Source organism: Acanthaster planci, linkage group LG11 (genome assembly GCF_054643075.1).
Source record: "Acanthaster planci isolate LZ-2023a linkage group LG11, COTS_SCS, whole genome shotgun sequence".
In the NCBI taxonomy this organism is placed as follows: domain Eukaryota; kingdom Metazoa; phylum Echinodermata; class Asteroidea; order Valvatida; family Acanthasteridae; genus Acanthaster; species Acanthaster planci.
This window is the reverse complement of record NC_141787.1, coordinates 9006599-9018873: the sequence shown is the minus strand read 5'-3', so window position 1 is coordinate 9018873 and position 12275 is coordinate 9006599. Positions and strand designations below refer to the sequence as shown.

Here is a 12275-nt window from a genome sequence, read left to right as displayed (position 1 = left end):
GTTGTTGAAATTCAAACAACTATAGGGATTGTTTGTTTGTTTTGCTTTTGTTTGACCAGTTTTGTGCTTGTATTTGGGGGAGCAGATCTGTTGGTGTGACGCAAAAAGATTAATCCAATACAAGTGGGACATGCATGTCTTTTGTGAGGACTTCTGTTTGAAAATATCAAGTGATTCTGCAGTTGAAAGCAAGAGAAATTGTACTAAATGTTTTTCCATCAATGAAATAAGGAGGCAAGTGTTGCAAGACTATGCCGCCCCTTGATCTGTTTCTCTTGCACCGTCAATAATAAAAATTCACTATACAGATACGTTGCTGTATTTCCGATTGAGATCACTACGCAAAAATGGACCCCAACACGGTTGAAATCGGTTTTATTGTCGAACATTTAAGAAATTAAGATTATGAATAAATAAGTGATCCCTGTATTTAACCCAGAAAATTGCCTGGAGAGTTTTGCGCTCACGAAATTGAAAAAAAAAAAATAAAAAATAAGTGAGGGAAAAATATAAAAGTTATGTGGTGTTGACCAAGCATTCAGGTGCACGGACTCCTGAAATTCGCAAGGAATCGCAGTTACCGGCTTCCATATAGGACTCTTCTGGGATCTCGGGGTTCCTCCCTGCCCATCCATTTAACTCTGAAATGAGTTCGAGCGACCATGCAAGGAAGGAAACGAGACAAGCCCCTAAGCCGGCCATACGTCTCGAACCTGTACTAAGGCGCTCACCTGGACTTCGCGGACAGTCCCAGTAGAAGAGCTTATCCCGTGGGCTAAGGTACTGTTGGTATTTGGCGGGGGTGAATTAGAGTCTTTTATAGCTACTGGCTGACAGCAAGCTTTGGGAAAATAAAAGTCACCGGTGGGATTCGAACCCACTGTCTGACGATCTGATAACCACGAGCTTAACCATTTGGCAATTTCAGAGAATTGTTCGGGTTGTTCATATTTACGTAGATAACAAAATCATTAATGACCAAGTTATACCGCACAGAATTTTGCTCTGAAAAAACTGAGCAATTAAATAAAATTGGATTTGAATTGAAATCGTACATTTTATTTTGTTTACGACAATTCCGGGGCAATAATCATGCTGGAGGATAATAGGCCTAAAATACAAAATGCCGTGTTCATCCCACGGACGTGTATAATAAAATCTGGACTCGCAATGCCCTTAATCAGCTTATAGAGTCATTGAATCCACTCGCAGCCCTTTTACGGAGCCGAATACAAAGCTTTCCTGGTAATGCCCGCCTTTGTTCTTCCTGACGTCAATAGTAGGGAGCCAACCCACGCCTTCGGCTCGGTAAAATGGCCGCTGGTTGGCTTCTTTTTCATACAAAGGCGTTGCAAGTCCAGGTTTTTTTTATATACGTCCGTGGTTCGTCCCTCGGCGCGGCGTAAAACTGATCCGCGAGGTGACATTATCTCATTAACGGTAGGTGGCGCGCTCCAATATGGCGACTTACATCAGATCGGCAAGAAAACGAAAATGTGGCAAAAATTTTCCAGAACCAAAGCGTCTTGTGACTCCAGGAGATGTTATAACGTCTGACACTGATTTCATGAGGTGAGCGTGATTGTGTAAACGCAAATACAACTTCCGTACAGTCGCAAAATCACGGTTTTTGTAGGGCTTATAAAGTCTTACTCTTAGGCTATAGCTTGGCTATGTTGGCTGCGCGTCAACCATGGTGAACATGTTGAATGTTACCTGTAACATTATAACTTGTTACTATAAAAAGCGATCTGGGAGAGGATGCCATAAGAAAGATTTAGATGTAAATTTGGATTCCATTGGACTCTACAAAGCAAAGAAAAATTGATTTGAAACGGGGATATTTTGCGATGTTTTGTACATGTACGTGTGTAATCTCTCATGTCTGGTAATTCAGAGCAAACTGATTTTTTGTACACAAATGAAAGTGTGGATTGAGTGTGGATTTTGACTGAAAAGCTTAAAATTCACATTTCCATAAAATGTTTGTTCTTATTCATGCCTTTTTTCAATGAATTAAATGCTGGCTTTGCTTGAAATTTCAAAAATTTTGAAATTGAAATTAAATAGAGGAGCTACACTACAGCCTGTGGAATAAGACAAATTTTAATCACAGTTTCCTATGTAAGAAAATGAGTTCCCAAATAAACAGCGCCCTCACTCATTTATACATGTCCCTAACCATATAAACCACGCTGCGCGTCATCATTTATAACTTAGGTCATGCATACCATGCATGGAGAGTTTTTGAGTGCGATGGCTCGATCTGCACGATCACTCTTCTTTGCTTGATCAGTCAGCCCAGCTGTGCTGTACATGTAAAATTTTTTTAAATTTCACCCTTAGACTATTTCCCTTTCTTTATGGGCCTGAATGTACAGTGTAGGCCTATCTCTCTTTTGTAAGAAAACAATGATAAATGGCGGGAGTTCATGTTCTGTTAGTTGCCTCCTCCCTGATCTGTGATTATGTCCACTGCCCTTTTCTAATTGCAGTTAAGTATTATAGGGCAGCGCTGACATCCCAGACGTTCACAAAATGGCAGGTAGCAACCACACCTTGCTGATGAAAACAAAGTTCTGCAAAGAGCATATGTGTCCTTACTGATCAAAGAAATGATTGTGTAACCTGATCCTCTGACTGGCTTGTGCGCGTACATTGCCTATCATACCCCCAGAACTGTGGGGTCCGACATCCGCCCCACTCCCACTAAAAGAACTGTGGGATCTGACGTCCGCCCCACTCCCACGAAGATTCATGGGAGTGGGGCGGACTTCGGACTTCACAGTTCTGGGGGTGTACATCGCCATTGTCGTTGTTTTCATCGGTGCGGTTTGGTTGCTACCTGCCATTTTTGGAGAATCCCAGATGTCTGCGCTGCCCCATTGCCCATTTCAAGTTCAATACTCACAAAGTGTCATTTTTACTCATGAATACTGGTACCATGTCAAACAATTTCATTGGCCATGCAGGGGACATGGAACATACATGGAAGAAGACAAGCTCCATGCCTCAGTCGCTGGTGTTGTGGAAACAGTCAATAAACTCATCTGTGTCAAGCCACTTAAGACAAGGTCAGGAGTTGGGTTGGGGGGGGTCAGGTTGGCGTAGTTCTTCTTTCCCCTTCTTACACCTCTGTGGTCCGGGTTCGATTCCTGGCTTGGTCCACAGGTGGATTAGGTTTTCAGTCCCTACCTCATCCCTAGGATTTTACCCAGAATATTTCTCTGGTGTTTTTCTCTCACCTCTAAAATTTAACTGTTTCTCATTTCAATGTTTCTGAGTCTTCAAGTACACGTACTTGAAGTTGGTGCATCACTTGGAAAAAGAAAAGTTTGTGTACACGTACGGTATAATTCAGTTTAGTTAACACAATTTCTTAATTTACCAAAAATGAATTTGTTTCTGATTCATAAGAGTTTACAACTTTAAGATTTTCCACGTTTTCGGTCTTTTTTGAAATTAGATCTACTGGTTAATGGTAGAACATGATCTTAGTCTTCAAAACTTGGCAAAATGTTCCGCTTATCTTTTGAATCGGGAATGGTACAAAAGGACACGCAATAAATCTTTAAATTGAATATTTTTTCTCTGTACACATAGGTACAATGGTGAGGTTGGAGACGTGGTCATTGGTCGAATAACAGAGGTAAATATTGATGGATATGTATGCCTAAAATAATATGCTTTACTGCAAGAGATGCATTTGTTCCTAAGGAATAAAATATACATCATATTTCATATATTGAAGATCTTGTAAGTTGAACATGATCTAGATGCTGTCCCCTCAGGATGCATTTATACGGGCAAATTCAAAATAGCATCGGAATTGTAGTTGTGAGCAACGTAATCGGGAAAGGTTATCTTGACTGCTTGTGTCACTGGATGGTACGTTTTCACCTCATGGACAACTGCATTTTAGAGGCCCACAACTGCATGTAGAGCTTTCACATTAGCCCTCCTGGATCCTACAGCTCCAAATGGTTGTGGAAGATTTTGGAGGAATGAGGAATTACCGCAAGCTCAACCACTTTTACATAAACATGTATAAACTGTAGCACTGAACATGACACCCCTGGATAATTTCCAGCTCAGTGGAGGATTGTGTAGGACTTGAATATACTACTACTCAAAATTAGTTAAGGACCTCTTTTTTCATAACTTGTCATTTTTTTCCGAGGAATTAGTGGGATCTAGTTCTTTCCTTTTTTGTTTGTCGCGATTGTGAATTGATTACAGCGTGTTTCGGATCATTCAGGACAGTTGTATTGGGGTATTTTCAGTAGAAAAATATCTCATAAAAAAAGTATACACCAAATAAAAAGTGGTCCTTAACTTTGTTTGAGTAGTGTAGTTTCCTACATGCATGTACATAATAGAAACAAGAAGGGAGTTAACTCCCTGTGCATATTTTCAAAGGGGCATTCTCATTTGCCAAGCATTGTATACATGCATGCATATTTAATTTAAGTATGGAATCATCCAAATTGCTGAGCATTGCAATGACTGTGCATGCTGAAACAGAACACGACAGGGGATGTCTTGCAGTGTCTTGTATGTGATGACGAGTGCATGGCTGGAGGTTTGATTTATTTCTTCAATCAATTTCTACATTCGTGGGTTTCAAAAAACGAAAGTTAAAGACAAAGAAATGCATTTTGCCAGTCCTGTCTGTGTTGCTTGGGTGTAATTTGAACATTTTGACCAAATGGGTGCTTCGAGAAGGGTAACAGGATTGAAGCCCATGTCATTGATCATTTGTCCAGGTCGGTCAGAAGAAATGGAGGGTGGACACCAACTCGCGGCTGAACTCTGTCCTGATGTTGTCCGCTGTCAACTTACCTGGTGGAGAGCTGAGAAGGAGGTCGGCAGAGGATGAACTGATGATGAGGGAATACCTGGCTGAGGGTGACCTCATCAGTGTATCCTTTGAACTTTGACCCGTACAAGAGAGTTGCACTTGAAGTGACTTTCCAGGTTAATGTTGAGCGTTGTAGTCAAGACTTTTTAATGAAATTTCACACCAATACGCAACCTGGCTCAGCTAGATCATCCAAAAGCTCTCCACGTAGTTCTGCAGGATGTTGCAATGTTAATACATGTGTGCACACAGAACATGCCATTTGGTTCTCGCACTACAAAGGAATTTTGATCTGCAGCCTTTCTGATCAACCACCGAGGGAGGTTGATCAGAAAGACTGATTGAGTTGACTCGAGTCCAGTGTTAATGGGAAGACTCAATCAGATGTGGGTAATTTTAATATTAGAGGAAGACTTAAGTTGAATATTTTGTATGTGTAATGTGAGGCCAAGAGTCTGAAAAGTACTTTGCCATTTTATTTTCGAAAACGTAAATAAACCTTGTTTGGTTTTTAAAGGTCTTTGAGAGTATTTGACCGAAGCATGTAAACTTCAGTATGTGTAGATCTTGTGAAACTTTTTCTCAGAAATATGTTATCACATTCCATGTCTGTTCCAGAGGACACCTGTTTTTGGAACAATGCTGAAACAGTGGAAGGTTCATCGAAGTCATTTTCACTGTCCTTAATAAACATATCCAGGCCGAAGTGCAGCAAGTTTATAGTGATGGGGCTCTGTCACTTCACACAAGAAGCCTGAAATACGGCAAGGTGACACAGCTTGTTGATCTTGAGGGATTATCAAATCATCTATGCTCTTTCTAAACCTGCTTTTCTTTCACTGAATATCATTTATTTCAGTACATTAAGCCCACTCATTAGCCATTGCAAGTTTGAAGGCCAGTGGGACAACATACACACATGCTTAAAGGGTTATTTTCAAGTGGATGGTGAGGTTTCACTAAAACATTTACATTCGGGCAACAGCTTGTTTAATGCTGAGGACAATGCTGTCAAGTTATTGATGTCTTGGAACTGCTTTTAAGCAACATACCATTCAAGTTATTCCTTTTAAAGCATTTTTGTATCACTTTATGTCTTCCAAATTTTTGTTACAAACCCTACCTTTACTTTAAGTACTGTTGTTCCATATAAACACTGTCTACCACTGTGATGGTCACATTTTTCTGGTAGCACAAAGAAGGTTCATTTCTTATCTTCATACTCTTAAATTTTCACCAAAATAATTTAGGGTGTTTTTATGGAGGAACCATTGCTGATCATACTGTTTGCCTGTTGTCTTTTGTGAAAGCTCTGCCAGGGAATCCTGGTGACTGTCTCACCCTCCCTGGTCAAACGACGCAAGACGCACTTCCACAACCTGACGTGCGGAGCCAGCATCATCCTGGGCAACAACGGCTACATCTGGATCAGCCCCATCGCAGGAGTGGAGGAAGAGGAGGGCGGGGGCTTCGTTCAGAATCTGGAGGTGGGTATAATCTGGGGAAGCACATGATCGGTGCCTTTTCCACACCTACTGATAGTAATTTATGAAGTGATAGTGGGTATGTTCACAGGTTGAACTTTCTATTAAATTTAAAAGACTTTGAGGTGTCAGTGAGACACACTTTGTGCACATACTGTACTAGTTCGCAGGTGTCTGGCGCAGACCTTATGCGCTTGCCCAGTTTTCATCTGAATGGGCACAAACCCATTGTATCCTCACATGGGCAAGTTTGCTTATTATAGTGTATGCACCGATGACCCTCTCACAATTTGGTACCATCTTACCTCAAATTGGCATCATCAGCTTAGTGTCTGAAATGCTTTGAATTGCACACAGTTTTCTATGAGAATATGAGAGTTGGCTATAATGTAATAAAATGTAAAATTTCATCTGCCTCAGTGTTGGAAATGACCGCATTTATTAGAGCCTTTGAATACATGTACGTGCCGTGGGTTATGGAACTCCTTAATCTGGAAGAGAATTCCAATTTGTACTGAGAGCACTTTACCATGCAGCTGTCCTTAGTGAAAGACATCAAATGAGTTTATGTGAATTATGCATTTTAAAGTAATTTTAAAGAATTACATTTTTCCCCCTTCTTTTATTTCCAGCCTGTTCTACTCTCTGATAGAGAGGTGATTTCCCGACTGAGGAACTGCATTGTGGGATTAGCTGAGCATCGCATGATGCTGTACGACACAAGCATTCTGTACACCTATGAGGCATCACTAAAATACACAGTGAGTGGAAAACGTGGTCTGTTTGATCAGATTCTCTCTCAATGACGCAGATCTTCATATTTTGGCTGAATGTGGGAAAATAGGTATCAAAGCTGAAGTAAGATGTTTAGAAAATGTGACTGGCCCTGTGCATATGAGTCAGAAGTTGCCTGAAACACGTTTGAGCTTTAATTTGTACAGGAAAGAGTAAACTTTGCTTTTTGTTTTAAAGTATCACACCGTTTGGTTTCCTTATGCTACTGGGCATTATGCTGGTGAAAAATGTGGAAGGTTTCTTCAGATATATATTGTGCAGGATTCTTTCAAAGGCCATGAATTCCAAAGTGACCTATTGACTTTGGTTTATTTTTATGGAGGAGGTCACTAATTACAGAATTAAGTTGTGTGGAAGTTCGTCTTGTTCTGAAGGTATTTGAGAGCTCTTGAACTTCCAAATTGTCAATTTTTTCTCTTTTTTAATGAGAGCCCCAAATGATCAGCTCCTACTGGATGGGTTACCCTCAATAAAGATGGTTAAAAAAAAAAAAAAAAGTTCTACACTTGTCACAATTTCCGATCAGATTTACCGTTATCTTGAACTTGCACTGCCTTTCGGTATTTAGGGCAGACGTAATAACATCATCTTTTATTTGGTTTGAGCATAATAATTTCTGCTTGTATGCAAACCGCAGCTTGAGGAACTCCTGAAACCAGAGGTCATGGAGGAGGTTGTGGAAGACACCAGGCAGAGACTGGAGCAAGAAACGTAGCACACGCCCAGCCACAGTGGAGTATCCTCATCATGTTGGGGGGGGGGCATTTCAAAGGTTCAATGCTTTGGATTACTTTGAAAAAGGGAAAAATATGGATATGTTTTTTTGAGGGAGGGGAGAACTTGCCCTCCGTCCTCCCAACATAGCTACAGATAGACTTGCAGACACACTCCATAGACAGGACAGACACACTCCATGGACAGGATGAGAATACAGAGAGGACGGGGGTCACTGAGATAGGAATTCTAATAAGTGCGGTAGTCCACCCGAATGACTAACACACAACTTGCCAGACATGGCTTCATACCCCACATTTTCAGCAGGATTTCCGTGGTCACAGAAAATCCTGGGGAAAAAAGTTGTCTTGGAAAGTCGTGGAAATGTGGGGGAAAAATGGGTGTTTTGGAATCCGGCCGTCAGAGGGAAAAAGTCATGGAAATCAAAATCGTGCAAGGGTTATTTTTGATGGACCACTTTTAGTATAATAATGGAATACATGTAACGATACATTTCTAGGCTTTCTTTGTCAGTCTGAAGTAATGGCTATGGCCGTCTTCAGTTCACAACAGAAAACAACTTGGCAAAATAACGTTAAACGTCATGGAAATTGTCATAATTTAAGTCCTTGAAATTCCAGAAGTCATGGAATTTGGTTTCCAGAGTCTGTGAGAACCGTGTTATTTTGAAGTATTTAACTTATCTCCCCTTCAAACAATAAATTCTGGCATTTTGAACTCGTTTCTGATGCGTCCAAGTATATTTATTCACACAGTAATTCCTGGTGTCGTGTTCAAAACTTGAGAACCCATTGGCTAGTCAACACTCTAAACATGGAGTCACAGCAATACCAGTGACAACCCACTGTCTAGTACAAGGACTTCAGCAGCGACAGCAATGCGTAACACGTAACTTCTCGATACTCTGCCTCATAACGTCCTTTTCCCTTGGACCCTACCACTACCAAAAGCTCTTTTTCGGAGCTGTTGGTATATGCTCACGTCATCGATGATTAATGTCTGGTCTGCAGACATTTATGTTTGTCTTTGGTGATCATTTCACTTAAGAGAATGGTGGCTGTACTGGTTTCATCTGTATGGAAAGTGATAACTTGAATTCACAAATGAGTACCATCCGCAAGAAAGATGAATAATCACGGTCAAAGATCAGCACCATTCTTTCCATGGATTATTTGTGCCATGCTTTGTTAGACAACATGAAATAGAACCAGAGTTGTAATGACTCAAGTCAATGGCTTGACTCGAGTCCTGACGGGTAAATGACTGGAGTCTTTGTGACCATGACTTGACTTGTGATTCTCTCATGGAGACTCAACAAGCTTATATGTACAAGCTTATAAGACTCAAGTCTCAGCAAAATAAAAAGCATAATTTTTTGGGGTGAAAAAAAAATATTTGAGATTGGACTCACGGTGCTGCTCTTATAGCGATTGAGAATACGTCGTACAGGATGTAATACATAGTATGTGGCACAGCGCGCCTGTCTTTTTTCTGCCTTCATGCATGGAAAGCATACCAAAAAATAACTTACATGTGCATGTAGTTGCATTTTTATTATATTCTGATCCAAAATTTGTGAGTCAAATTGACTCGAGCTTGGTACTTGACTCGACTACACAGTGACTCGACTTCTTGACCTGACTCGAGTTGACTTGCGTCACAATGTTAAAATGACTCGACTGGATTCGAGTCACCAAATTTAGTGACTCGTTACAACACTGAGCGGAACTAGGAAATACAAACTGTAGAATATGAAATCAAGTCAGTCTGAAATGGTTGATCTTATGCTTGATCACATGAAATTTAAACTCCAATGAAATCTGGTTGCTTTTCCGTTGTATTGGGTAAACATTCACAATCTTCATTAATATTTGCACAGTACCTGCAATGAGTTCGCATTTTGAGGGGCCAGGACTTGCATTGCACTGCGTCACCGTATTGTGAGTTGAGTTATACTGCACAATTCAGTAACTGAATTTGTCGGCCAGATTCCACATGGAAGTGTATTAAACTGAGAATATGTGCTGAAAAGTCCTCATTGATCACAATTCTCTGTGCCACTCCCCATCTTTGGTGATAATTTTGCGGCAGAAGAAAGGTCAATTTCATCTTTAATTATCAGCACTTACATGTGAAATGCATTGTCTTTACCACTTGTGGTGGTCATGGTACTTTAATGACGGGGCAGTTCTTCCAAAATGTTTGGATATAAGCTTGGATATTTTCATTAAAAGTTCTTCTCAAAGGTGAGGCTTTCAAAATTAATTTCTTAGCCAGAAGCATCGGGACACTGCACTCCTGCTAAACAAAAGAGTGCACTGAATAAAAAAAACATCCTTTGAAAATCGGTTGTCATTTTTGGACAAAGAGAGAAGAGCCTACAAAATTTGTCAAGTTATGATAAGCACAACGAGTCACTCCCAGCTTTTGAATATACTGAGAGCATGTTTACACATGGGTGCATTTGAAATTTCCTTAAGGCTAGACATTCTGCTGAAAATGCGCATTTGCAGTCTTATAAAAGGAGAAATTACGCACGCTACAACAAACAAATTTTAGTTTTGTATACCCTAGGCTGTGTAATCATAGGCATTTTGCGGAGTGTCCATGTAGAGAGCTGATGATATTGCCTTGCCGCTGCACTATTTCATAAGCGTTATCTCAGCCTAACCTCTCAGAACACCGAAACATCGTTCAGATGGATGCTCGTCTCCGATTTCTGCAAATAGCTATTGGGAGTGCTGGCGTCTTGGGTAACTCTGTCGTCTGCGCCGTCATAGGTAGGGTACCGGCCATGAGGACCGTGACCAATGCGTTCATCTTCAACCAGGCGCTTGCTGATTTCCTTGGCTCGCTGTTCATGATTCTTTACACCGAAGTCAAAGCACCGGCAGTTCTGCACAGCAACACCGTGGTGGCCACTGCCCAGTGTTACATTTGGCACTCAAAAGTCATTCTCTGGGTTCTTTACACCACCTCTACTCTGAATCTCGTCGCGCTAACGCTAGAGCGCTACGTCGCCATTGTGTTCCCATTCAAATATGTGACGTATTTTGGCAGGAAACAGGCGACAGTGTTGCTGAGTGCCGTTTGGTTGTTAGCAGTTGGCTACAAAGTGACCAACAGCCTCTACTACCAAATAGTTGATCGTGCCTGCGTGTACGCCCACCTGTCGGCGGCAGCGAGCATGGTGTGGGGAGTTGTTGCCTTTCTTGTCGAATATCTGATGCCGTTGATTTTCATGACAGCCTGTTATGTCCATATCGCTGTTAAGCTCAAGAAAGCCTCCATGTTGGTCCACACCCGGCCAGCAAGTGCCCAGAGAGGGGAGTGTGTGAGCGGCTCCCTGCTTCGCGCCCGACGTAACACGCTGAAAACCCTCTTCACTGTCTTTGTGACGTACGCCATCTGCTGGTCTCCCAATCAGATTGCATTCCTCATGTTCAATTTCGGGTTTCTGCCCGAAATGAGTGGCACTTTTTACTTCTTCTCAGTGGCACTAGTCCAGCTGAATTGTTGCATAAATCCCGTCATCTACGCCTTCAAGTACAAACAGTTCCAGACTGGTGTCAGAGTTGTGCTAAAACCCTGTTGCCGGAAACTTACACCCAGCCCCAAGAATGAGTTACCAACAGTAGCCCGAAGTCACAACGATCGCGCCTAAGCACAATCAAGATACACTGACTGGTCTCTTTCTAAAAATGTACAACACAAAGTTGGACTGCAAAAAGGGCTCTTTGACAGCTGTGATTATGTAAACCAAATGAATAAAACAAAGATATTCACATGTAAATCATTAAAATACATGTACACAAGATTACAGTGGCAAGTCATTTGGTCCTTGATTTTTTTGTTTTTGTGCAAGCTGCCTCCTACCTTCATTTAACTGAAAGGCAACTTGATTGCTCACAATTTGTAAAGTTAAAAGAAGAAAAACAAGCCTTTATTTTCTTTAGAGAGCATTTTTCTCCTAATTTGTGATTGTCTATAATGTCATCAGAGATAAATGTCTGGGCATCCAAATGGTGGTTACCCACATCTGTTTAAAATTGTCAAGTGTCCTCAGGAAAGGTTTTGACATGTTAATCCACTACCTTTCATACTCAGTCATCACGATTCTGTAGAGTTGGGAAATGCATAAGTGTCAGAGTAATGCTAATTTTTATGGCACTGCTATTTTTGAGTGTTGTAAAGGTGGATGGTGGTACCAATTAAAAGTATTTTAATGGCCTATGGTCTGACGATATCTTTTTATGTGGACGTCAGTGATAATATTGAGATATTTGATTTTGTAATTTTTTTTGACAATGTGTGGTACTTGATACTGAAAAATGAATTCACAATCTAAAACACCTGTTCAGTGTTCTGAACAGCTGCTTATGAAAGAAAGGGTTTAGATA

The 12275-nt window shown here is 41.0% G+C and overlaps 2 protein-coding genes across 2 annotated transcripts; both read left to right on the top strand.

Moving 5' to 3' along the window:
• The first annotated feature begins 1413 nt into the window (after positions 1-1413).
• On the top strand, positions 1414-8598 carry exosc2 (exosome component 2). The gene is made up of 8 exons (XM_022243475.2): positions 1414-1572; positions 2973-3074; positions 3604-3649; positions 4767-4922; positions 5562-5630; positions 6172-6348; positions 6978-7106; positions 7778-8598. The coding sequence occupies exons 1-8, from the start codon at positions 1460-1462 to the stop codon at positions 7853-7855; spliced, it is 870 nt and encodes a 289-aa protein (XP_022099167.1). The 5' UTR covers positions 1414-1459; the 3' UTR covers positions 7856-8598.
• A 138-nt stretch (positions 8599-8736) lies between these two features.
• On the top strand, positions 8737-12207 carry LOC110983858 (allatostatin-A receptor-like). The gene has a single exon (XM_022243474.2). The coding sequence runs from the start codon at positions 10574-10576 to the stop codon at positions 11537-11539; it is 966 nt and encodes a 321-aa protein (XP_022099166.2). The 5' UTR covers positions 8737-10573; the 3' UTR covers positions 11540-12207.
• The last annotated feature ends 68 nt before the right edge of the window (positions 12208-12275 follow it).

Bases quoted from the DNA above. Each gene is read 5' to 3' on its own strand.
- exosc2 (XM_022243475.2), top strand. From the start codon at position 1,460: ATGGCGACTTACATCAGATCGGCAAGAAAACGAAAATGTGGCAAAAAT. The intron at 3,075-3,603 runs GTCAGGAGTTGG...CTGTACACATAG, and splicing joins GTCAAGCCACTTAAGACAAG to GTACAATGGTGAGGTTGGAG. The intron at 6,349-6,977 runs GTGGGTATAATC...TTTTATTTCCAG, and splicing joins GCTTCGTTCAGAATCTGGAG to CCTGTTCTACTCTCTGATAG.
- LOC110983858 (XM_022243474.2), top strand. From the start codon at position 10,574: ATGGATGCTCGTCTCCGATTTCTGCAAATAGCTATTGGGAGTGCTGGC.